Raw genomic sequence first — 25,436 nt, forward strand, 5'->3', positions numbered from 1 at the left:
CCTTTTCCTTTGGTATCTATGTTTGTTTTTTATTTCTCTGAGACTGTTTCTGTTTTGTAAATAAGTTCATTTGTGCCATATTTTGGATTATACATATAAGTAATATCATATGGTACTTGTCTCTTTCTGATTTATTTCATTTATTCGTCTATTTATTTTTCTTTTAGGCTTACCTTAAGAGCCAGTTTCTTTCTTTCTTTCTTAAGCACCCAAGAGAAAACACACATCATAGAAACCTGTTCTGAACAAAACTGTTTTCTACCAACAATTTCCTTTGGCAGTCCCAAAGGACAGTGGTAGAAAGGAGTTCCAGGCATATATGTGTCTATAAAGTCAATATCTAAAGAGACAAAAACTGGGTAGAGACCTTCAATAAGACTGTTCTCATAACTGCTTAAGTCAGGAATACATCACTTTTCATACTTCAAGCACATAACACACATCTGATCATGACTATGCATGCTTGTCATCTTAGATCTCTTTATGTTTCAGTTCAGTTCAGTCACTCAGTCATGTCCGACTCTTTGTGACCCCATTGACTGCAGCACACCAGGCTCCCCTGTCCATCACCATCTCCCAGAGCTTGCTCAGACTCACATCCATTGAGTCGGTGATGCCATCCAACCATCTCATCCTCTGTCATCCCCTTCTCCTCCCACCTTCAATCTTTCCCAGCATTGGTCTCTTCAAATGAGTCAGTTCTTCACATGAGGTGGCCACAGTATTGGAACTTCAGCTTCAGCTTCAGTCCTTCCAATGAACACCCAGGACTGATCTCCTTTAGGATGGACTGGCTGGATCTCCTTGCAGTCTCCTTCAGTCTTCTTGCAGTCCCTTGCAGGGACTCTCAAGAATCTTCTCCAACACCACAGTTCAAAGGCATCAATTCTTCTGTGCTCAGCTTTCTTTATAGTCCAACTCTCACATTCCTTTACAACTACTGGAAAAACCATAGATTTGACTAGACAGACCTTGGTTGGCAAAGTAATGTCTCTGCTTTTTAATATGCTCTCTAGGTTGGTCATAGCTTTTCTTCCAAGGAGCAAGCATCTTTTAATTTTATGGCTGCAGTCACCATCTGCAGTGATTTTGGAGCCCTCAAAAATAAAGTCTGTCACTGTTTCCATTGTTTCCCCATCTATTTGCCATGAAGTGATGGGACCAGATGCCATGGTCATAGTTTTCTGAATGTTGAGTTTTAAGCCAACTTTTTCACTCTCCTCTTTCACTTTCATCAAGAGGCTCTTTAGTTCTTCGCTTTCTGCCATAAGGGTGGTGTCATTTGCATATCAGGTTACTGATATTTCTCCCAGCAATCTTGATTCCAGTTTGTGCTCTATGCAGCCTAACATTTTGAATGATGTATTCTGCATATAAGTTAAATAAGCAGGGTGACAATATACAGCCTCAACGTATGCCTTTCCTGATTTGGAACCAGTCTATTGTTCCATGTACAGATGGAACTGTTGCTTCTTGATCTGCATACAGACTTGTCAGGAGGCAGGTAAGGTGGTCTGGTACTCCCGTTGCTCTAAGAATTTCCCACAGTTTATTGTGATCCACACAATCAAAGGATTTGGTGTAGTCAATAAAGGCTTTGGCATAGTCAAAAAAGCAGAAGTAGATGTTTTGCTGGAACTCTCTTGCTTTTTCTATGACTTTTATGCTTAAATGTTATCAATAAAGCATTCTTATAGGCAGAATTCTGCCAATGCAGGAGACCTAAGAGAAGCAGGTTCAGTACTTGGGTCGGGAAGATCCCGTGGAGAAGGAAATGGCAACCCACTCCAGTATTTTTGCCTTGAGAATTCCATGGACAGAGGAGCCTGGCAGGCTACATACTAATGACACAATGTCACCACGTTGTACTTCAAAATTCCTCACTTTCCAATGATTCAAAAGCACCACATCAGACGACTGGCTCCCCCCAGGATTCAAAGAAGGCTGCAGCCATACTCCTTCCACTCTTGCCACGCAGGCAACTCGATCCAAGAAAGTCGCTGCCTCAGGTACCGCCACAAAGAAGCCTTTGCAAAAGGCCTTGAAGTACCTTCTCAGCCAGCCTTGGGACTGCGCCATGCCCTTTCTCCCGCTCTTCCTTGGTGAGAAAGGGTGAGTGGTTATTTTGTTTGTGCTCTCGCCCAATTTGGCTAAAACCCCGCTGCGCGGCTCGGCCCAAGGGACCTCCCCGCCAGTCCCGCCCTCCACCAGCGGCCTTATTTCCTTTAGTGTGATAATCCCTAGGTCCACATGTTGCTGCAAATGGCATTATTTCATTTTTTTATGGCTGAGTAGTATTCCATTGCATATATACACCGTATCTTCTTTATCCATTCATTTGTTGAGGGACGTTTCAGTTGTTTGCATGTCTGAGCTATTGTAAATAATGCTGCTGTGAACACTAGGAGGCATGTATCTGTTCAAATGATAGTTTTCTCTGTATAATGCCCAGGACTGGGGTTGCAGGATCTTGTGGTAATTCTGTTTTAATTTTTCAAGGAACCGCCATACCATTCTCCACAGTGGCTGCACCGATTTAAATTCCCATCAACAATATAGGAGAGTTCCCTTTTCACTACATCCTCTCCAGCTTTTCTTGTTTCTAGACTTTTTAATGATGGAAATTCTGATCAGTATGAGGTGGTACTTCACTGTGTTTTTGATTGGTATTTCTCTAATAATTAGTGATGTCACGCATGCTTTCCTGTGCCCATTGGCCATCTGTATGTCTTCTTTGGAGAAATGTCTATTTAGTCTCAGGGGGCAGAAAGCTTTTGAATCTCCAGTGGAACAGCCATGTTTGTGGAAGTCCAGTTCAGGATTTTGTCAGATGGCAGAAATTACTCTTCTCTCCAAGTGATACCAGCGTGGAGTGACGCTTCATAGGGACACTGAGCTTTCAGGCACTCTACCCAGGATGGATGGTGCCCAGGAGCATTTATTAACACTGTAGTTTCCAGGCAGGTTGTTCAACAACCAGAAGAGAAATGCTTTATCTTCAGGGCCAGCTTCATGTTTGTGCAACTTGTATAGTTGTACCATGTCCAGTTTTAGATGGGAGAGCCTCAGTCTTATTTTAATGCTCTGCGGTTACTGTTGTCAACATCCCAACAATTTATAAACAAGGGACCCACGTTTTCATTTTTGTTCTTGGACATACAAATCTTGAAGCTGGTTCTGCTTCTATGCATCCAAGGTCACGCAAGTGTAACAAGAGTGAGGAAAAAAAATCAAGAACCTCTGTTGTCACCTTCCTCCGAGTTTATGTATCCAGATACGCACCTAATGAAACTGCTACCCATTCCTTGATCTCTGTTGTTGTTGTTCAGTCACTAAGTCGTGTCTGACTCTTTGTGACCCTGTGGACGATAGCACACCAGACCTCCCTGTCCCTCACTATTTCCCGTAGTTTGCCCAAGTTCATGTCCATTGAGTCGGTGATGCCATCCAACCATCTCATCCTCTACTGCCCTCTTCTCCTCTTGTCCTCAATCTTCCCCAGCATCGGAATCTTTTCCAGTGAGTTGGCTTCTTGCGTCAGGTGGGCAAAGTATTGGAGCTTGAGCTTCAGCATCTGTCCTTCCAATGGGTATTCAGGGTTGATCTCCTTTAGAATTAACTGGTTTGATCTCCTTGCTGTCCAAGGGACTCTCAAGAGTCTTCTCCAGGACCACACTTCAGAAGCATTAATTCTTTAGCCCTCAGCCTTCTTTATGGTCCAAGTCTCACATCTGTACATGACTACTGGAAATACCATAGATTTGACTATACAGACCTTTATCAGCCAAGTAATGTCTTTGCTTTTTAATATGCTGTCTATGTTTGTCATAGCTTTTCTTCCAAGGAGCAAGCGTCTTCTAATTTCATGGCTGCAGTCATCATCCACAGTGATTTTGAAGCCTGAGAAGAGAAAATCTGTCACTACTTTCACTTTTTCCTTCCCTTGATCTTAACTGATAGCATATTTAACCTTTAAGAGGAAGTTCTCGGAGGTCTCTTTTCCCCTTTTAGAACTATTTTCGTACTGATTCGGGAACTCTAGTTAGTAGAATGATTTAGGTCTTGGCAACATCGTTTGAAAAGATGAATTTTCTACATCTTCTTGGTTTACTTTGTTTTATGGCATTTATCTAGAACAACCTCAATTTCATGGGTGCATTTTACACACAGTTTGGTGTGTCTTATTTTTTAAGCAAGATCTAAGAAATATTCTTATTGGCTACTGGGTCCAAATACCAAAACCAGCCGCAATGATTGTGAATATTCTTTCCTGAGTTTTCTTAATCTTCATAGGCTGTGCACAGGTGAGGGGTGTACTCTGTGGCTTTTGTCTGTTCCCCTTGGGTGGAATGGGTGTGAGTAGCCTGGCTTGGTGGACTGGCCCAGGAGAGAGAAGCAGGGTCTTGGGTGGGCCTTATCTGCGTGGAAGCCTCCACTCTTCCTGTGCTTACACACTGGCCACCTAAGCTGGACGACTGAGCAGTTTCATAGAAATGATTAGTCAGGAGGCAGCCTTGGTGAGAGTGGGCATGAAAGGCTGTCAGTCCTTCTCGGGACCTGGGGAAGGACCTGCTGACCGTGGCCGGGGCGTGCCTCCCTGATTGCAGGACAGTGTCTTCTGCTGAGCAGAGAGCGTGCGAAGTGGAGTGACACTCGGTCTGGCTCATCTGATGACATTAATTACAGGGTGTTATGGGCCAGGCGTCTGTAGGTTGGGTGGAGGTGGAGGCCACTGGCAATGTATGCCATGCCCAGAGAGAAATGTGTGAGTGGGAGGAAGAAAAAGGATTTCTCTGGAGCTGTTCCAAGGCTGGTGCTGGTGAAAGATGCTTGTCTTTCTTGAGCATTAGAGCAGCATCTGCCAGGATTGTCAGCTACTAAGAAGCACGTCTCCGTACTCATGAGCTATGGGGAATGCGGGCAAAGGTAAGAGTGTGGTATATTTTAATATTGTTTCTTCCTACTCATTGGGTTTGGTGTGCACCTGGATGTGTGTATGTGTATAAAACTGACTGAAAGGTGGCAGGTTACAGTCTATTGATTTTTTTTTATTCTGTTGGCAAATTGTCGGCATTAACTGAAACTTGAAGGCTTTGTTTTAACTTCTTACTCCTTAACTCTTCTGCCTCCAATCTAAGGTATTACTCAGACCATGGATGATGCATGATTAGAAGGGAGAACTGGTTTGAAATGGTCAAAAGTAGTTCACCATTTCTAGAGAAGTCTTTAGTGTGAAAGAGCAAGAACTTTTCATGCACACTGACCTAGGTTGACTCTTCTGTGTATGTGTGACATTGTGCAAATAACTTAATCTTCCTGAACTTTCAGAGTGGTATGGATTTAATGAAATAATGCCAGCAAAGAGCCTAGTGTGGCAGCTGTCTCCTGGTAGAAACTCAGCAACGGTTACCTCTAGTTTATCAACTCTTTCTCTAGCTCCGCTTCCCTAGCACTGGAGTCATGTCCTGCCAGTCTCAACTCCGTTAGTGGTGTTTCCACAGCCTACTTATTGTAGGTTGTGGCTGATTAAGACAAAGTTAAGACTAGTCTAATTTAATGATTATATGGACGTTTCATTTCATTTTATGTTAGAATCTAGCATCTCAGTTAGATAGGCAGAGTAAATGTGGGAAGGAATGTGTCTCAAATGTTGAATTCTACTTCACTTGGTTTGTAGCATTTTTCCCTTCTGAGATCTTTCAGAATGTGGCAACTAAAGCATAGGTTCTGCTGTCCACTCTTTCCATTTATCCACCATCCAGCTAGCCAGCCTGTCAGCCATCCATCCATCCATTTATTTATCCATCCATCTGTCCACTCATCCATCTATCCATTCATCCATTTATCAATCCAACATTTGTGTACTGAATCCGTGTATGCCAAGCACAGTTCTAAGAGCCAGAGATTAAGTGAAGAAAAACAGGGAAAAAAATCCTGCATTCCTGAAACATTTATTCCAGTGAGCCGTTGTGCAATCAACCAAATAAATCAGCAAAGTCCATAGTGTGTTAGGTGGGGAATTATTACGGGGAAAGGAAAGCAAGAAAAGGGGATGGGGTTTGAGGCACTCTGCAGTTTTTCAATAGGGTGATCCGGGAAGGCCTCCCTGAGAAAGTTTTTGAGCAAAGGCTAAGGAGGAGAAAAGGGGAAGAGCATTTCAAGCAGGAGAAGCAGCAAGTGCAAAGGCTGGAAGGTGGAGCCAAGCCTGGTGTGCAAGGAGAAACAGGGAGGCTGGTGTGGCTGATGGAGGGGAAGACGAGAGAAGGCTGGGAAAGTGACAAGGGCTAAATCACTTGGGGCTACGAAGGTTCTTATGAAATCTTGGGTGCAACTTACACTTCAATAGAGGAACCCCGGCTCCTCTGTTGAGAACAACGTGAAGGGCAGAGGTGGAAGCAGAGTCTACTTCGACCATTGTAATAACACAGACCTGTATAAAAGTGGTTACAGGGAAGGGGTGAAGAGTGGACAGCCCCAGGGAATATTTTGGAGATAGAGCCGACAGGAGTTTCTAGTGGGTTAGATGTGAGTAGTGAGAGAAAGAGAGGAGTGAAGGATGACTCTACATTTTAGGGAGGGGGTGAGTAACCAGAAAGATGAAGTTGTCATTGAGTGGGAAAAACTGGAGCAGATCTCGTCCAGGATGTTAGGAGATCTGTTCTGGATGGTTTGGGATTTGAGGTGTAAGTCAGACATCTGAGTGGAGATACTGAGTGGGAAGCTGGATATGGGAGTCGAGAGCTAAGCAGTGAAGGCTGGTCTCAAGATACAAACCTAGGAGTTGTGGACACGTGATGTAGTAATTAAAGCTGTGAAGCAGAATGAGATCCCCCAGTGCTGAGGGCAGGTAGAAAACAGTTCTAAAAACTGAGCCAGAGGACCTGCTAATTTTAAGGACGTGTGAGACAAGAGAAAGCAGGAAAGAAGGAGGAACGAGAGAGGAGGAAAAACAGGGGCAGAATATTTATTTTCCAGCGGAAGGCCCTGATCCACTCTGTGAATTTCTGCTAGTGGTGCAAGTAAGCTGAGGACAGAATTGGCTGTTGAATACAGCCAGTTGGGATTCCGGTGACCTTGACAAGGGAGCTAGAATCAGATAGGTCCAGTAAAGAAGAGACAGGTTGAAGTAGGGAGAAATGAAGTTAGTGACCGTTAAATTGCTCCCAGTCTTCCTCAATCCCAATCCAGAGGAACCAAGCCCTCCAACTTCCCATTTTTCTGATTCATCTTAATCTTATTTTGCCAGTTCCATTAATTGTTGTAAGCAATCCTCAATTCTTTTGGAATGGGCTGCCAAGCCAGCAGGATGGGGTGCTCCTCCAAACAGGGAGCCTCTCTTGGGGTACAGAGCTTGTGGTCTCTTCCCTTCACATCTGGTGGTAAAAATGTGACTACCTGCCTGATCCCGAGGCTGCGGGGCTGGGGGACAGGCATGGTTGTGCAGCATGTGGAGTCTTTCTAGACCAGGGATTGAACCTGTGTCTCTGCATTGGCAGAGACAATTGGTGTCTTTGGTGGATTCCACCAGGGAAGCCCTTTTGCCTACTTTTAAACTGGCTGTTTGTTTTGTTTTCCTTTCTTTTTTATTGAGATAAAATTGACAGATTACATCGTATTAGTTTTAGGTATGCAAGATAATAATTTGATATATATATTGGGTTGACCAAAAAGTTTGTTTGCCTTTTTTCATAAGCTGTTCTAAGTGAACAGTTTTGTCCATCCCATATCTACTGAGAAATGATTACCACAAAAAACTTAGATAACATCCATCATCACACACAGGTACATACTTTTTTTTGTGTGAGATGCGAACTTTTAACCCCATTCTCTAAGCAACTTTCAAATATACACTATAGTATTATTAACTACAGTCACCATGCAGAATATTACATTCCTAGGTTTTATTTATGTATATTCCACAGGACATGGAATTCTCCTGGATCAGGCATCGAACCCGTGTCCCCGGCATTTGCTGGCAGATTCTTAACCCGTGGAGCACTAGGGGAGTCCTGGATGTCTTTTAACGTGGGATGTAGAAGAGTTTAAATCCCACTGGCAGTATTTGACAGATGCTACAGATGCAGGACAGGTGACATCGGCACCTCTGGCTGAGGCTGGATGTGTGGGAATTAGCTTTAGCTCCTCCATTTGGTATCAGCCCCACCCTGGCAGGGTGTATTTGGATCTCAGTTGTCAGCTGCGTTTTTAGATGACTCACTTGTTTATTTATTTATTCTGAGCTAGCTGCTTCTTGGCTAGGGCTGTGATAGTGCCACACTCACGTCAGCACCTACGCACAGACCTTTGGGGCTATTGACTCTTATCACTCTGTACCAGCTGGGTCTGGTCTTCTCCTGCCCACTCAGGCCACAGCAGAGCAATGGCAGCCAGAACCACTCTGACAGGAGGGACTGCTCTGGCCCCTGGGGGGGTGACCAGAGCCTCCTTGCCACCTTTGGCTCCTGCACCCTGGCTCCAGGGTACCTCTAAGCCCATTTAGCATGACTTCTGAGGAGTATACCTAATCAGCTTAGTAATGTGGCGGGGGGGGGGGGGGGGGGGCGGTGTTTGTTGTTGGTTATTTATTGTTTCTGGTTGAACAGGATTTCAATAGAAGCCTGACACCTCTAGCCCTCTCTCAGGGAACACTGGTTCTCTGGTTGGATCCCTGCCCAGCGGTGTCCAATCCTGAGCTCAGATCTGCTCTCAAGAAGACCATGGCAGGAGTTCCTGGTTGCCTAGTGGTTAGGACTCTGGGTTTTCACTGCCAAGCTTGGGTCCATCCCTGGTCTGGGAACTGAGAACCCATAAACAGAGTTAAAAAAAAAAAAAAAAAGAAAAGGCAAACAGTGCTTGGTGAGTAAATTACCATGGGGATTATGGCCCATGGGTGCATGCTCAGTGGCTCAGTCATGTCTGACTCTTTGCTATCCCATGGACTTTGTAGACCACCAGGCTCCTCTGTCCACGGGATTTTTCAGGCAAGAATACTGGAGTGGGTTGCCATGCCTTCCTCCAGGGGATTGTCCCAACCCAGAGATTGAACCCATGTTCCCTGCATCTCCTACACTGGCAGGCAGATTCTTTACCACTGAGCCATCAGCTCCTTGACAATCATGGCCTCTTCCCCCTCACTTGGCACCTGGCCCATGATGCTATAATGATGGCTTTCATGGGAAATTCCATGAGAATTTCCAGTTCCTAAGAACTAATTTCTTCCTGGGCCATTCTGCAGTAGAGGCAAGCGAGTGGGTGCCAACAGTGGTTGTAGGCTGCTCTGGCCCCTGATCTTCTTCTTGGGATGAGGAAATATGGGCTATTTGGGGGAGGACATGTCACTCACATTGATTTGTTTGCTTTTCAGGAGCAAATAACTCCTGCTGAGAACCTTCGCTGAGAACATGGGCCTTACTTTTGTGGGTTACTATTGTTTAGTTCTTTTTAATGGTAAAACACTCTAGTGTTCCATCTTCCATCTGAACTCACAGAAACACTCACACACATAGGATGACCTTGGTCTGTACATTTGAGAGTTCACAATTCTTGTCCTAGCTACAAAGTGAAATCCTTTTTTTGACATCCCAAAGCCCTGGTGCTGCTCATCTGTCTCATACAGTCTAACCCAACGATTCTCATCATTTATTTCTGTCACAGTATACATAGAACATGACACCATGTAGATGAGAGGGCTCACTCTTGGAGAACAGGCCAGAGGAGGTCTGGCTTCATAGGCTTTGGCTCTCCTTACACTCACCTGACTGCTCCTGGGCCCGAGTGCGTTTGTATTTTCTTCTGCCACAGCAGTACCCCCTGAGGGGCACACCAGTGGGCTGCCTCGAAGGTTAGAGCTTCAGGTCTGAGACCTAGTAGAGACCACTATCTCAGTGCAGTCAGCATCTATAAACGTCTTTTAAGGTATCTAGAAACATCTCTCAACATACTTACCCAAGTGTCGTGAGTTAGGGAGAACTAAGTTCCTGTGGAGTGCAGTTTGCCACCATCTGCCACCCTAGATGTAGATGGATGCCAACACTTCCTGTCCCCTGTCCCTTCCAGGTCAGCGAGCCTGGGCTCCTCGCCTCTGTGGCCACACGGTGATGCTTAGCAGGCTTCTTCCTACTCACTACTTTATTAGGAATTTCACCATTTCCGCATATGCCTGCCCCCTGGGAGCTAACACGGGGCTGGTCCCAGATTTGCTACATCTTCTGCACAGCTTAGAGCAGGGGTCCCCCACCGCTGGGCCATGGTACAGTGCTGGTCTGTGCCCAGCTAGGAACTGGGCTGCAGAGCAGGAGGTGAGCGGTGGCCAAGGAGGCCTGCTTCATCTGTATTTACAGCTACGCCCCATCGCTTGCATTACCATCTGAATTCCACCTCCTGTCACATCAGAGGCAGCCGCAGATTCTCATACGAGCACAATAAATGTAACGTGCTTAAATCATCCTGAAACCATCCCACTCCCGCCCATGGAAAAACTTCCTGTGAAACTCGTTCCTGGCGCCAAAAAGGTTGAGGACTGGTGGCTTAGAACATTGCTTCTTATGAAATGGTTGAGGGCATCACCAGATGCTCTGTAGAAACTGTCTGCTCCTGTCACTATGACAAATACCCTGACTACTGGTGTGTTGGGATGCCGATGTTGCAAGAGCTCTCTAGTTCTCTTTTAACTCTTGAGACTGTGTGGTATTGGGTATTGCTTCTTATACTCAGACAGAGCTATAAGCACACTCACTGACCCAACCAATCATTTATTTACCTGTTTAACAACTCATTCAATAAATGCTGGGCAATGAGAATGTAAATACAGAGCCATAGTTCTTACTTTTTAGAAGCTCACAGTGCAGTGAGAAACCCTAGAAGTGTAATGATGGCATTCAGGAAATTTCCGTGACAGTGCCTTGGGAACACAGAATAGGGTTCCTCACACTTGCACGGTGGATCAGGGAGATTGCTTCATTGAGATGAAATGACTGCTGAATGGAGTTTTTCTATCTCTTTCTTTCTCCTTTTTTCTTGAACTGAGTCATTCAGGATGTATGTCATTGGTTGAGGAAAGGAAGGGTTCCAAGCAGCAGTAAAACTGTAGACAGCTAAGGAAGCATGTTAGAGAGTTTGGAATATTTGGGGAACTTTAGGTGCCACTATTTTATTTGAGCATAGCAGAGTGTTAATGGACAGCAGCAGTGGGATAAGAATTCCTCTAAAATAAGTTTGAAGGGTGAAGGGGACACTCCCATGTGAACCTGCAATGGTCAGACTATATATTTGAAATGACAGTGTCTGTGAGGTTCAAGGTAACATCTTATAGGAGCTGGGCTTTCTCACTCGGAGGATAAAAAGTAGTCAGCAGTGTGGCCTGGACAAGCTAGCTAGCCTTTCAAGTTACTGACCTAGGAGGAAAATATTACCTCATGGAATTGAGAGGATTCTATAGAGCTCTTAGATGGGAGGATGCTCAAAAAATATTTTTCCTTTGTCCCCTGTGGACCTAGGCTTTGGAATTGAATCTTGGTTCTGTCATGTTATTGTGATAGGTGTTGTAATCCTTATGAAATGCATCTCTTTATCATCATCTTATCTTTAAAATGGAAATGATAATCAAGAGGTTTAACTTAATTGGTGCATACAGAATGTATTAGGTATTGGCACATAATAGGAACCAGTTGTTCATGGTGAGCCCCTCTCTCCCCTCCCTTCCTGCATTTACTGTTGAAATTAGTGAGGCTAGTGATACTCAGATACCAGGCATAAGAAGAGGGCTTAGCAGTTTAATCTCTAGTTAACAAGTATCATCTGGAGAGCTAACAAACTGTCCAGTTTAACCAAAATGTACAACATGAGAGTTGTGAGTTTGAGCTTTATTCAGGGTCTTACTGAGGCTATAGTCTAGTCTGGAAAATAGCCAAAGCTCTGAGAAACTGCTTCAAAGAGGAGCCAGGAGATGTATATACACTTTGTTTTTGTTCAGTGGCCAAGTTGTGTCTGACTATTTGCAACCCCATGGACTGCAGCACACCAGGCTTCCCTGTCCCTCAGTATTTTCCAGAGTTTGCCCAAGTTCACGTCCATTGAACTAGTGATGCCATCCAACCATCTCATCCTCTGTCGTCCCCTTCTCCTCCTGCCCTCAATCTTTCCCAGCACTAGGGTCTTTTCCAATGAGTCAGCTCTTCACATCAGATGGCCGAAGTATTGGAGCTTCAGCTTCATCATCAGTCCTTCCAATGAATATTCAGGGTTCATTTTTGTTAAGATTGACTGGTTTGATCTCCTTGCTGTCCAAGGGACTCTCAAGAGTCTTCTTCAACACCACAGTTCAAAAGTATCATTCTTTGGTGCTCTGCCTTCTTTATGTTCCAGCTCTCACATCCATACATGTGAGGCTGGATACATACATACAAGCCTATGGAAAAACCACAGCCTTGACTGTACAGACCTTTGTCGGCAAAATGATGTCTTTGCTTTTTAATGCACTGTCTAGGTTTGTCATAGCTTTCCTTCCAAGAAGCAATTGGTTTCTAATTTTATGGCTGCAGCCACCATCTGCAGAGATTTTAGAGCCCAAGAAGAGGAAATCTGTCACTGCTTCCGTCTTTTCCCCATCTATTTGCCATGAAAGTGATGGGACTGGATGCCATGATCTTAGTTTTTTTTAAATATATATACAAAAGCAGACTTATTTATATATATATAAAAGCAGACTTTGATATAATTGAAGCTGAATCTCTAGGAATTGAGGTCCAGGCATTAGTTATATTTTATGAGCTCTTCAGGAGATTCTCTGGTGCAGCCAGGATTGAGAAGTAAACAATGCTAAGCCCTTGAGTTTTCTTCAATGATGGAATCTGAGAGTCTAAAGAGGCTCCTTCTGCTGCCAAAATCTGGCTCTCTGTGCGCTGATGACAAACAGAAATTCGGAGACAGAGTTATGGAGGAGAAAGAAAGGATAGCTTTATTCCTTTGCCAGGCAAGGAGGGAATGCATCAGGCTAGCACCTCAACTGTGCCCCACTCCCTGGGAAATAGGGAAAGGTGTTACAGTTTGATGTCTTCATCAGCGGTATATGATAAGGATCAGGGCAGTGATGGTTTTACATTCTTCTTTCTTCTGCAAAGTTCACATAGCCTTACCACTGGGTTTGGTCATCCCTGAGGCTATTGGCCTGTGACTTTCGTTCTGAAGAATGTTACAAGGGAGTGTTACAAGGGTGTGCGGGGGAAGAACGCAGGTGCCGGATGCCTAGGGTCAGAGAGTGATTAAGAAATTAACTTTGTGAAGGACAAGTCTAGTTATGTGCACCGAAGATTGGAAACAGTCAAAGTAAAACTAGGTTTGCTTAATTCCTGCAGGCCTATTCTGGGGGTTTCTATACTCATTCCTTTGTTTTCCTTGCTTGTTAGCACAGGAGGCCTGGGTTCAATCCCTGGGTCAGGAAGATCCCCTGGAGAAGGAAATGGCAACCCACGCCAGTATTCTTGCCTGGGAGAATTCCATGGACAGAGAATTCCGTGGACAGAGGAGCCTGATGGGCTCCAGCCCACGGGGTTGCAAAGAGTCAGACAGGACTGAGCAACTAACATTTTCACTTTCACTTAGCAGAAAAACCCAGTTCCCATTTCTGTTGTAACATTTCTATTCCTGTTCTTCTCCCCCCACCATCTGTTGGTGATTTTTGAAGTTTTTACTTTTATGATGGTCAGAGGCCCTCCTTCTGACTGGCATTCTTAAGGGGTTATGGCAATCTGAACAAAGTCCTCCTCCCCCCAGCCCCCAAAATCGGCAAGTTCTAATCTCTGGGAATTAGAATGTGTTGCCTTACATGTATTGGGGATGACAGAGGATGAGATTGTTGGATGGCATCACCGATGCGATGGACGTGAGTTTGAGCAAGCTCTGGGAGTTGGTGATGGACAGGGAGGCCTGGCGTGCTGCAGTCCATGGGGCTGCAAAGAGTCAGACACGACTGAGCAACTGAACAACAAAAACAACATATATTGGGAAGGCAACACTGGACCGCTACGCGTTTTAGCTTTTCAACTGGTATTTTTAACAAAAAGATTAAAAGGAGGAAAAACTAACAGTCTTTGTTGTTTTTGTTTGAACACGTGCAGTACACATCATGCAAGAGAAACTTCAGTGAAAAATAACTCAAAGTGGCAGCTTAGAATTCCGACTTATAGAGCATCTTCAACAACAAAAAAATAAATTTGTAGAGAAATGATAAGACAAAAGAAAGCAATTTTGGTTTTCAAGGGCAGTGAACTGTGGAAATATAAACATATGGGAGGGAACTAAGATTTGTTTAAGTTTGGCTAAGATTTGTTTGCAGATTCCACTTGTCACCTCTGAGCTGACAAGAATCTGTTTCTAGTGAAAGAATGTATCTCCTGCCTCTAGGCAGAAAGGAGGGAAAAGAAAAATCTTCTCCTCCATTTGCTGCTGCTTAATTTCCTTCAGCTCAAAAATATTTTTATGTCAAATAGGCATACTTTGGGATGGTGTATTCTAGTTTCCTTTAGTTCTCAATTCATAGCTTTATTTTTAGAAAGTGTCACATATTAAAATAGTCAAAGCTGTTTTTCCAGTAGTCATGTATGGACATGAGAGTTGGACTATAAAGAAGGCTGAGCGCTGAAGAATTGATGCTTTTGAACTGTGGTGTTGGAGAAGACTCTTGAGAGTCCCTTGGACTGCGAGAAGATCAAACCAGTCCACCCTAAAGGAAATCAGTCCTGAATATTCATTGGAAGGACTGATGCTGAAGTCAAAACTCCAATACTTTGGCCACCTGATGCACAGAACTGATTCATTGGAAAAAACCCTGATGCTGGGAAAGATTGAAGGCAGGAGGAGAAGGTTATGACAGAGGATGAGGTGGTCGGATGGCATCACCAACTCAATGGACATGAGTTTGAGCAGCTCCTGGAGTCGGTGTGGACAGGGAAACCTGGTATACTGTAGTCATGGGATCACAAGGAGTCAGATACAACTGAGTGACTGAACTGAACTGAACATATTAAAAGCTGAATTGGGTTGTGAGATAAGAGATCAGCACAGGGGGAGAAAAATATAGACAAGAACAAGCAGAATAGAGTGAATTTAAGAACATTGTTTTCTGTTTGATTGAGTCAGTCTGTTAATTTGGTAATAGGTCAGTTTGGTTCAACAATTGTGTCTCGTTTCAGAAGGTGATGTTGTGGGTGGGTTTCCACTATATGATTTGAGCAATCAGGTATTTAGTAAGAGGCATTTCTATAGAAACAAAAGGAAAATGAAGTTTAATGGTTGGAGTAGACTATAAAACTGGTTTTTGACCAGTTTTTGACCGCCAACGGAGCAGATTTCAAGATATTGAGCTCAAGGTGTGTTTTGCAGTTCAAATGTCTCTGAGGCTCTCATCAGGTATGTTCCAGTGAACCTTTTGAGTGACTTACACAGCAACAGGCTTGAAGGTTATTCATTCATGAGCTGTTGTGTGTGATATTTCTGTTTATATCAGGTTGTCTAGTTTCAGGCATTTTGGGGAAAGGGCAGTTTTATTTCTTAGTGTTTACAAGTCAGAAGGGCGGGAGAAAAATGAAATGTTAGTTCGGAGAGCTGTGACCAGATATTGTCAGAATATAAAAGAATTTGGGATCCCACTTCTATTCACAGGACAAAACCTCAATGATAGTGAACAGGACTAGGATCTAATATCCGTAAAGATGTGTCATAGTTTTCCATTGAAACATCATTTTTTTTTAATCTCTACAGTCACCCCCATTTTTACCAAAGAGAGTCATAATAAGACAAATCGCTTTGGTAAATAAATCTAATTTCATTAAACTTTGCCTGATTATTTACATAAGTGAAGCAAGAATAGAGACTGATCGTGTAAGTTCTTTTAAGTCTGTTTTGCTAGAATTTTTGATAAAGAATTTAAGATTATTCTGGAAGCCAAGTCAAGGACTCACTTGCAATGCCTGTAGATTTAGGTGAATTCCTCTCTTCTTGAGATGTAAGATGTCATAAGATGTTGGGTCTATTAGGAAATGACTTCCCATTCTCATTGGTTAGGCTGGGAACCATATAAACAAGATACCAGATAGTTTTTTGAAAGGAAGCTTTAATGGCTCCATAAAATCAGTCTTAGTTTTTGAAAAAACTGTCTGGTCAAGCCTTAGTCTATTTACATCATTCCCAAATATAACATTCCAGTCAAAGTCCCGGTAATATAACCAGTATTGCCCACTGTGTCCTGTAATAAGGAAAACAGATTCTCCCTCAGTCTATGCAAATAACTATGTTGCATAATTTTATGCAAATAGTTATATTTTCTTATAGTGAAAATAAGAACACTCAGTAAGTTTCTAAATTCTTGAGGGATCAAGTAGAGAGAAAATTCTGTTTACAAAGATAAAATTTACCAATATAATTTAATTTGCTTTAAATTATTAATAGGTGGATAAGAAAGAGAAAAGTTTGCTCTCCAACTAAAGTTGTATTCCTACCTCAACACCTCGTCTCTCAGATTCATTGACCTAGCATGTGGTCAGTAGAGAGAGCTTGGACTCGATAACAAATTTGGCTTAGCCAGCCAGGAGTCTTGCTGCTTGTGGCTAGCTGGCCCTGGTCACGGAGTACTGCTCTAAGACCCTAAGCATCTACCAGGACTATTTGTCCTGAGGATCCTTCCTTCAAGACACCCTGAAGCGGCACAGGCTGCACAGTGCTTGGCAGTTGGTATAAGGAACTGACAAAACAGAGGGTCAATAGGCTCAATTTCATTCGTAGGTTCCTATGTGTATGTGCTCGGTCATGTCCAACTAGTTGTGACCCCATGGACTGTAGCCCACCAGGCTCCTCTGTCCATGGGGATTCTCCAGGCAAGAATATTGGGTTGGGTTGCCATTCCCTCCTCCAGGGGATCTTCCCGACCCAGGGATGGAACCCACTTCTCTTATGTTTCCTGCATTGCAAGCGGATTCTTTACCACTGAGTTACCAGGGAAGCCTCTTGTTCGTAGGATAAGTCTACCCACTTTGATAGCCAGTTCAGCCAGTTTGTTTATTTGTGGTTTTGTGTATCCTTTTGTGTTGCAAGTTGATGAACCCAATTTTGTAGGCTAAGTTGCTCTGGTGTGCACATCAAGAACATATTTCCCCCTCAGTCTGGGCTTTTTCTTTATAGGACAAGCCAATTTGGTTGGGGCACCCTGTTGGAGGGGGGTAGGTTTTGTTGGATTCTACCTGAGTGGGAACCAGTTCATTGGGGAGCTAGTCTCGTGTGGTGAGTGACCTGGTTGGAATTAGTTCATTGGTTTTTCTTTTTTTTTTTTTTGTAGTGTAAATTTATTTACCTGAGTTGGGAGCCGGTTCATCTGTGCAATGATGCAATCTGCTTGTGCCATTTTTGTTGAGATTTGCCTATGTCTTTTGTGTTTTCGTGTTACCAAACTTATAAAAATGGGAAATGTTTCATCTATCCCAAAGGATAGCTCTTTGGGGAGCATATTAGATACGTTAAGATCAGAAGGCCCCTGAGTGACTCACAAGTATACAATCTCGCAGTTAGCAGTGCCTTGCCAAGGAGAGGAACACTCTGATAATACAGGCCTGGGGTCTCCCTTGGACTTGAGACATCCAATTATAATTTTCCCTACAGGCGCCTCAGGTAACTTTGGCAGTGGGAGCTTCAGCTCTAGTTTGGGAGCTCTCCCAGTGAAGGAAAACTACAAGATTTTAGAGAAATGTCCAAGGCTTAGTGGGACTTGGAGTCACATTTGGGGCATTCTTGCCATTTGGTTTTTGGGTTTCTGGGCATCTTTTTGCTATTTGCTTTTTTTTTTTTTTTTGGTGACTTCCTGCTAGTGTGGTTTGCTAACACAGACCTCTGGTACTAACTGCTCAAGGGAAAATGAGAAGTACTTCCTGTAAGGCTGGTTTCTTAGCAGAAGGCCTTCTCCCCTAGACTGTAGTAGGAGGGGGTGAAGCTGTCCAGGAGGGGTGAATGGGTGTGTCCATCCTTTGGTTTCACTGAGGTGGCCCCTGATGCTGAAGCCCCAATACTTTGGTCACCTGAATGCACAGAACTGACTCATTGGAAAAGACCCTGATCCTGCAAAAGACTGAAGGCAGGAGGAGAAGGGGATGAGAGAGGACGAGATAGTTGGATGGCATCAATGACTCAATGGACATGAGTTTGAGCAAGCTCTGGGAGTTGGTGATGGACAGGGAAGCCTGGCATGCTGCAGTCCATGGGTTGCAAAGAGTCAGACAGCACTGAGTGACCGAACTGAAGACAAATAGAAATCCTAAATGCTTTTTCCCTGCAAATATTTAGCTGTCTAGTTGAGTGGGCTTGATTTGTTCCATCTGTGAAAAACCCACTTTTAATCCAATCTCTTTTTTAAACATAGGTTTTACACTGACTCAGGGTTAAAGTCTTAAAATAAGAACTGAGACTTCACTGTTTGTGTGTCTGTACATGTCTTTGTCTTTGGATAACATTGCGGTGGTTGATCTGTAAAAGAGCTTTATTTAATTGGCTTAAACAAAAGTTAGCACTTACAAACCAAACAATTCTAAATACAAGAGAAATTAAGCAAAGTAAATTTCAGGTTCACATGAATGGGAAATATTCAATACTAGGCTTCCCGGGTGGTGCTAGTGGTAAAGAACCTGCCTGCCAATGGAGGAGATGTAAGAGATGTAGGTTCGATCCCTGGGTCAGGAAGATGCCATGGAGAAGGAAATGGCAACCCACTCCAGTATTCTTGCCTAGAGAATCTCATGGACAGAGGAGCCTGGTAGGCTACAGTCTAAGGGGTCATACAGAGTCAGACATGACTAAACAACTTAGCATGCATGCACATTAAATTTAAGTTGATTGATCTAACAGGCGTGTCTTACATCAACATTAAATAAAATATTAAGTATAATACTTTCATTGTGCCTAGGTTTTGTTGTCCACTTGCTCAGTCGTGTCTGACTCTTTGCGACCCCATGGACTGCAGCACGCCAGGCCTCCCTGTCCTCCACCATCTCCCTGAGTTTGCTCAAACTCATGTCCATGGAGTCAGTGATGCCAGCCAACCATCTCATTCTCTGTCGTCCCCTTCTCCTCCTGCCTTCACACTTTCCCAGCATCAGGTTTTCAGTTCAGTTCAGTTCAGTTGCTCAGTCGTGTCCGACTCTTTGCGACCCCATGAATCGCAGCACGCCAGGCCTCCCTGTCCATCACCAACTCCCGGAGTTTACTCAAACTCATGCCCATCGAGTTGGTGATGCCATCCAGCCATCTCATCCTCTGTCGTCCCCTTCTCCTCCTGCCCCCAATCCCTCCCAGCATCAGGGTCTTTTCCAATGAGTCAACTCTTCGCATGAGCTAGCTGAAGTACTGGAGTTTCAGCTTCAGCATCAGTCCTTCCAATGAACACCCAGGACTGATCTCCTTTAGGATGAGCTGGTTGGATCTCCTTGCAGTCCAAGGGACTCTCAAGAGTCTTCTCCAACACCATAGTTCAAAAGCATCAATTTTTCGGCGCTCAGCTTTCTTCACAGTCCAACTCTCACATCCATACATGACCACTGGAGAAACCATACCCTTGACCAGACGGACCTTTGTTGGCAAAGTAATGTCTCTGCTTTTTAATATGCTGTCTAGGTTGGTCATAACTTTCCTTCCAAGGAGTAAGTGTCTTTTAATTTCATGGCTGCAGTCATCATCTGCAGTGATTTTGGAGCCCCCAAAAATAAAGTCTGACACTGTTTCCACTGTCTCCCCATCTATTTCCCGTGAGGTGATGGGACCAGATGCCATGATCTTAGTTTTCTGAATGTTAAGCTTTAAGCCAACTTTTTCACTGTCCTCTTTCACTTTTATCAAGAGGCTCTTTAGTTCTTCTTCACTTTCTGCCATAAGGGTGGTGTCATCTGCATATCTGAGGTTATTGATATTTCTGCCGGCAATCTTGATTCCAGCTTGTGCTTCTTCCAGCCCAGCACTTCTCATGATGGACTCTGCATATAAGTTAAATAAGCAGGGTGACAATATACAGCCTTGACGTACTCCTTTCCCTATTTGGAACCAGTCTGTTGGTCTATGTTCAGTTCCAACTGTTGCTTCCTGACCTGTATACAGGTTTCTCAAGAGGTGGGTCAGATAGTCTGGTATTCCCATCTCTTTCAGAATTTTCCACAACTTTTTGTGATCCACACAGTCAAAGGCTTTGGCATAGTCAATAAAGCAGAAATAGATGTTTTTCTGGAACTCTCTTGCTTTTTTGAATATCCAGCGGATGTTGGCAATTTGATCTCTGGTTCCTCTGCCTTTTCTAAAGCCAGCTTGAATATCTGTAAGTTCACGGTTCACATATTGATGAAGCCTGGCTTGGAGAATTTTGAGCATTACTTTACTGGTGTGTGAGATGAGTAAAATTGTGTGGTAGTTTGAGCATTCTTTGGGATTGGAATGAAAACTGACCTTTTCCAGTCCTGTGGCCACTGCTGAGTTTTCCAAATTTGCTGGCATATTGAGTGCAGCACTTTCACAGCATCATCTTTCAGGATTTGAAATAGCTCAACTGGAATAGACATACATAAATATACAGACAGGTGCAAATAAAGATCTTATGTGTGCGCTAAGTCACTTCAGTCTTGTCTGATTCTTTGCAGTCCTATGGGCTATAGCCCGCCACACTCCCCTATCCATGGAATTCTCCAGGCAAGAATACTGGAGTGGATTGCCATGCCCTTCTGCAGCTTCATTTAAAAATTTTAGCCATTTATGGCTAAAAACCAGTTATGGGATATAAAACTCACTAGCTTATACCAGAATGTTGAATTCAATTTGCATTTCTGGCAGTTGGAACAGGTTAAGGTTGTTTGCTTAGACAGCTAAAGGGTTTTACAAATATTTGTAGAGAAAACTTTTAAGATTTTAAAATTTACTTTTCACAGCTAATCTCATAGAGGCTGTGGACTAGATTTTGAACAAGAGCATTTTCATAGCTGTTTTTGTTTTTTAAAGTCTCTCTCTTTTTTTCCCCTCCAATCTCAGGTGGTTGTAGGCAGTTGTTTTAATTAACTCCTCTGATGTTTATATTTTGGAGGTGTGGTAAAATTTACATCAGCAGAAACCAGGTCACCAGAAAGATTTTAAAGAAATTCAGGGGCACATTTCCCTATGAGAAATGTAAAGCAACTGCTATTTAAGAAATTTTAAGGATAGTCCATGATTATGTGTGTGTGTGTGTGTGTGTGTGTGATGGGGGCCCCAAAAATGGAAAGATCTAGAGGTGAGGAGGTCTGGTTACAGAGTGCATGCGTGCATGCTCTGTCACTTCAGGTGTATCCGACTCTTTGTGACCCCATGGACTGTGGCCCACCAGGCTCCTCTGTCCATGGGGATTCTCCAGGCCAGAATACTGGAGTGGGTTGCCATGCCCTCCTCTAGGGGAATCTTCCCGAGAGACTAGGGATCGAACCCGGGTCTCTTATGTGTCCTGCATTGACAGGTGGGTTCTTTGCTACTAGCTCCTCCAAATCCACAGAGTCACAATGAAAAGAACTAGTTTTTGCAAATATTTCGTTGGAAAAACACTTGCAGAGGAGGGGAAAAGGGAAATTTTTACCTTTCTTTCTTGCCCAGGAACTACAGAGAGACTGAGAGAGCAGACGTGGGTAAGAATTCTTACCTTTTGCTGGCTTTTTGTCCCAGGATCCAATCTGCAGGTTTCAGAGAGTGTGGGACACTCCACCTGGTTCCATATGGAATGTCAGGAAGTAGGGTGGACAAAACTTTTTTTACTCATCTTAGATTTTCAGCCTGGACTCTGTAACAGAAAGATCCACAAGCAAGAGGAAAACAGTTTATTAACTCATGCAGTGAGTGGCATGTGGGAGAAATCTCAGTTAAAAGTAATTCAAAGCAGTGACTTATAACTATAATTTCTAGATCATCTTCAACAAAGAACAATAACTGTGGAGAGAAATGACAGGACAAAGAAAGGAAGTTTAGGCTTCTGAGGGCAGCAAACTGGGAAGAAAAATATACATCAGGGAATTTAGTGGCTAATGTTTGTTTACAGATTCCTCTGGGGCCATCTCTGGGCTGGCAAGACTGTCTCCAGTGGAAGGAGAATGTGTGTTCTGCCTTTAGGTAGGAAAGGAGAAGTAGAGAGAGCTTTCCCTGCATTCTTAATAGCCTTCAGCAAAAAATAACTTTTATGTCAAAGAGGCATACTTTGGGGTGACGTATTCTGCTTTCCTTTACATGATAAAAGGGCTTTTGAAGGTTTGATTAAGTTAAGGATCTGTGATAAGGAGACTATACTCTGGATTATACCAGCCAGGCCAATGTAAACATAAGGATCCTTATGAGAGGAAGGCAGAATCATCAGAGTCAAAAAGGACACGTAGCAACAGAAGACTGGGGAGCAGTGTCAGAGAGTGAGGCTGAGATTTGGGTGCGGCTCATTCCCGACTTCTGAGCTCCAGAGCTGTAAGATATTGAATCTTTTGTTGTAACTTATGGTGATTTGTTAGAGCAGCAACAGGAAACTAAAATGGGGTATTTGGTGTTGTATTGATAGAAAGAACATTGTCCACTAGTACTCGGGAGATTAGGCTTCTTTTTCTGCCCTGCTACGAACATTCAGACAAGTGGCAAATGTCTCTAAGCTTAACTGTCTCTTCTGTGTAATGGAATCAATATGACCATACATATTTGAGGGTAGTACTGGGCCGATGGCTTCATCCACTGCATAGATGTTTCCCCTGCCTTGGCCTCGATCCTTCGACTCAGCTCAGCCCAGCTAGCACTTCCAAGCAGAACCAGTGTCCCCATCCTCCCTCATGATGCCCTGAGCTAGTTTATCAATAGCTGAATTGTCTTGTTTCTTTTTTTATTTGCCATAGTCACTCACCCAAACTAGGAGCCATTATTTCCTAGATGGGCTCTATGAAAAAATTAATTAGAATAAATATGAGACCTAAATTTGCTAACTCCAAGAGACTAAGAGACCAAAGAATTATTCTGCAACCTTTTCCTCCTCTATGCCAACAAAAATTGTACAGTGTTCAGATATCACCACACTGGTTTCAGCTTCTGTGTATATGTTTTTTCATAAGCTGAATTTGAACATGACTTCCCCTACCTTGTCACCACATCCACTATTTGAGGCTGGACAGGCTTTCCTGATGGCTCAGATGGTAAAGAATCTTCCTGCAATGAGAGAGACCTGGGTTTGATCCCTGGGTGGGGAAAATCCCCTAGAGAAGGTAATGGCTACCCTACTCTAGTATTGTTGCCCAGAGAATTCCATGGACAGAGGAGTCTGGAGGGCTACAGTCTGTGGGGTCAAAAATAGTTGGACACAACTGAGCGACTAACACTTTAACACTATAAACTGACAGGTTATGATGCCTCATAGATCATCTTTTTCAAAATGAGATGTTCTAGATAGACTTTTATATGATGAGATCTAGGGCAAAAGTTTTTGCAGTGATGACATGAAAGGATAAGTCCTTGGACCTCATTTCGTGTATGGAATATTTAACACTTAGCCCTCCTTTGTCTTCAGTAGTAATATCAAACTTAAACTTCAAAAATTTTTGTATGAAAGGTTGTGGGAATTTTGCAAGTCATTTTTTTCAAAGGATGTTTTGTTCTAGTAGTTGCAATAACATGTATTTTATCTTCCTGAGAAGGTGTACATCATATTGTTTGGACTTTAAAGTAGTTAACAGCTAAACTTGTTACATTTCTCTTTTTCTCAAGTAAAAAGAAAAAGAAAAAAAAAAACTTCTTATGTTGAAAGTTTGGACCAAGGATCTTCTAAACCAGTACTTCTTATTGGGAAGGGATTACGATTTAGCCCTTCAGGGAACATTTATCAATATCTGTAGATATCTTTGTCACTGTTGGGAGTAAAGTGCTGTCAGAATCTGGTAGGTAGAGGCCAGGGATATTGCTGAACATTCTGGAAAGCACAGGAGAACCTTACACAATAAACAAATAATTGTGCATGAAATGTCAATAGTGCCGTGGAAATTCTGCCCTAGACCAGACAAGTGTTTTTAGTTTTTAATGTGCATATGAGTCACATGGCAATCTGGCTAAAATGAGGATTCTAGTTTGATCTCATGTCCCCAGAGGGTAGAACTAGGGTACAGAGTGTTCTCTGTAAATAGGCATCCAGATACCATTATGGATAGAGCTCTTGACAACAACTCCTTCATTGGAGTATATGGTGCAAATGAGTGTTCAACACTTGATTCAGATGTGGTCACTGCATTTTGACTGCACATTGGTTAGTGAGTCTGGGCCATGGGCTGCTTGTGCCTTTGCTCTGAACCAGAGTGACCTAACTTTCTCTTCTGGGCAGGGAGTGGGTAGTAGAATACTGAGTTTGCAAGTCAGGTCTGTGTGGAAGCAGCTTATCAAGACTGATGAATATTCTGCATCTTCCCTGGGACCTCCAAGGGACTCAAGTTGGCTATGAGGCAGGGCTAATGGAGAGTGAGATTTGAATGTCAGCAGAATGAGGTATTGAAGGAGCTGGAGGAGTTTGCAGGACATTTTTAGATAGAAATTATATTCTTGTATTGTGGAAATGTTTAAGGGGTCTGATGCATATCTCTGTTGTGTGTGTGTTTTTTTTTTTTTTGCTCAAAGCATTCTGTTGCATCTTATTGTCCAAGAAATAAAGTTTAAAGCTCTTAACCTAGCGTTTAAGGTTCTCTATTTTCTGGTTCTAAAAACCATCTTAGTTTTTAAAAAATTTTTTAGAAAAGTTTTTTTTTTAATCTGAAAAGTGGCAACCTAAGAATAAAGGGAGAAACTTCCTCAATTTGATACAGAATATCTACAGAAAAACCCACAGTAAACTTACTTAATGGTGAAAGACTGGGTGCTTTCTCCCTAAGACTGGGAACAAGGCAAGTTGTTCCCCTTCACCACTAGAATTCAACGTCATACTGGAAATTCCAGCTACTGCAATAATATAAGAAAAAGAAATATAAAATACACAAGATGAGAAGGAAGAAATAAAACTATCTTTCTTAGTAGGTGATAATGACTGTCTATTTTGAAAATCCCAAAGAATCAACAATAACCAAAAACTCTTGGACTAAAAAGTGATTATAGTTGAAGTTATAAAATTAATATTGGAAGTCAACTGCTGTCCAGTATATCAGCAATGAATAATTGGAGTTTGAAATTAAAAACATAATACTATTCACCTTAGCACCAAAAGAAGAGGGAAAAGAAATGAAATGTAAGTTTAACAAAATATGTATAAGGTTTTTATGAGGAAAACTACAAATCTCTAATGAAAGAAACCAAAGATCCACATAAATGGAGAGATACTCATGTTTATGGATTAGAAGAATCAGTGTTGTTAAGCGGTCATTCTTAGATTCAGTGGTGTCATTGATCTATAGGTTCAATGC

The 25,436-nt window shown here is 42.9% G+C and overlaps 2 protein-coding genes across 5 annotated transcripts in view; one reads left to right on the forward strand and one right to left on the reverse strand.

Annotated features, from left to right (window-relative positions):
* Positions 1 to 333: 333 nt before the first annotated feature.
* LOC122687315 (mitochondrial inner membrane protease subunit 2-like) lies at positions 334 to 2,153 on the reverse strand. Its single transcript, XM_043892665.1, has 2 exons — positions 1,832 to 2,153; positions 334 to 340 (listed from the first exon to the last, which is right to left on the reverse strand). Exons 1-2 carry the CDS (start codon positions 2,077 to 2,079, stop codon positions 334 to 336), a joined length of 255 nt encoding a protein of 84 aa, XP_043748600.1. The 5' UTR covers positions 2,080 to 2,153.
* Positions 2,154 to 4,780: 2,627 nt separating this feature from the next.
* The window catches only part of LOC122687585 (transmembrane protein 45A-like), a 60,566-nt gene continuing 39,910 nt past the window's right edge, over positions 4,781 to 25,436 (forward strand). Inside the window, exon 1 of one of the 4 annotated variants that reach the window (XM_043893163.1) lies at positions 4,781 to 4,926. In XM_043893163.1, the coding sequence (XP_043749098.1) occupies positions 4,908 to 4,926 (19 nt within the window). In that variant the 5' untranslated portion in view covers positions 4,781 to 4,907. The other 3 variants (XM_043893165.1, XM_043893161.1, XM_043893164.1) reach the window with 3 other exon arrangements.

Source organism: Cervus elaphus, chromosome 31 (genome assembly GCF_910594005.1).
Source record: "Cervus elaphus chromosome 31, mCerEla1.1, whole genome shotgun sequence".
In the NCBI taxonomy this organism is placed as follows: Eukaryota; Metazoa; Chordata; class Mammalia; order Artiodactyla; family Cervidae; genus Cervus; species Cervus elaphus.

Bases quoted from the DNA above. Each gene is read 5' to 3' on its own strand.
- LOC122687315 (XM_043892665.1), bottom strand. From the start codon at position 2,079: ATGGCGCAGTCCCAAGGCTGGCTGAGAAGGTACTTCAAGGCCTTTTGC.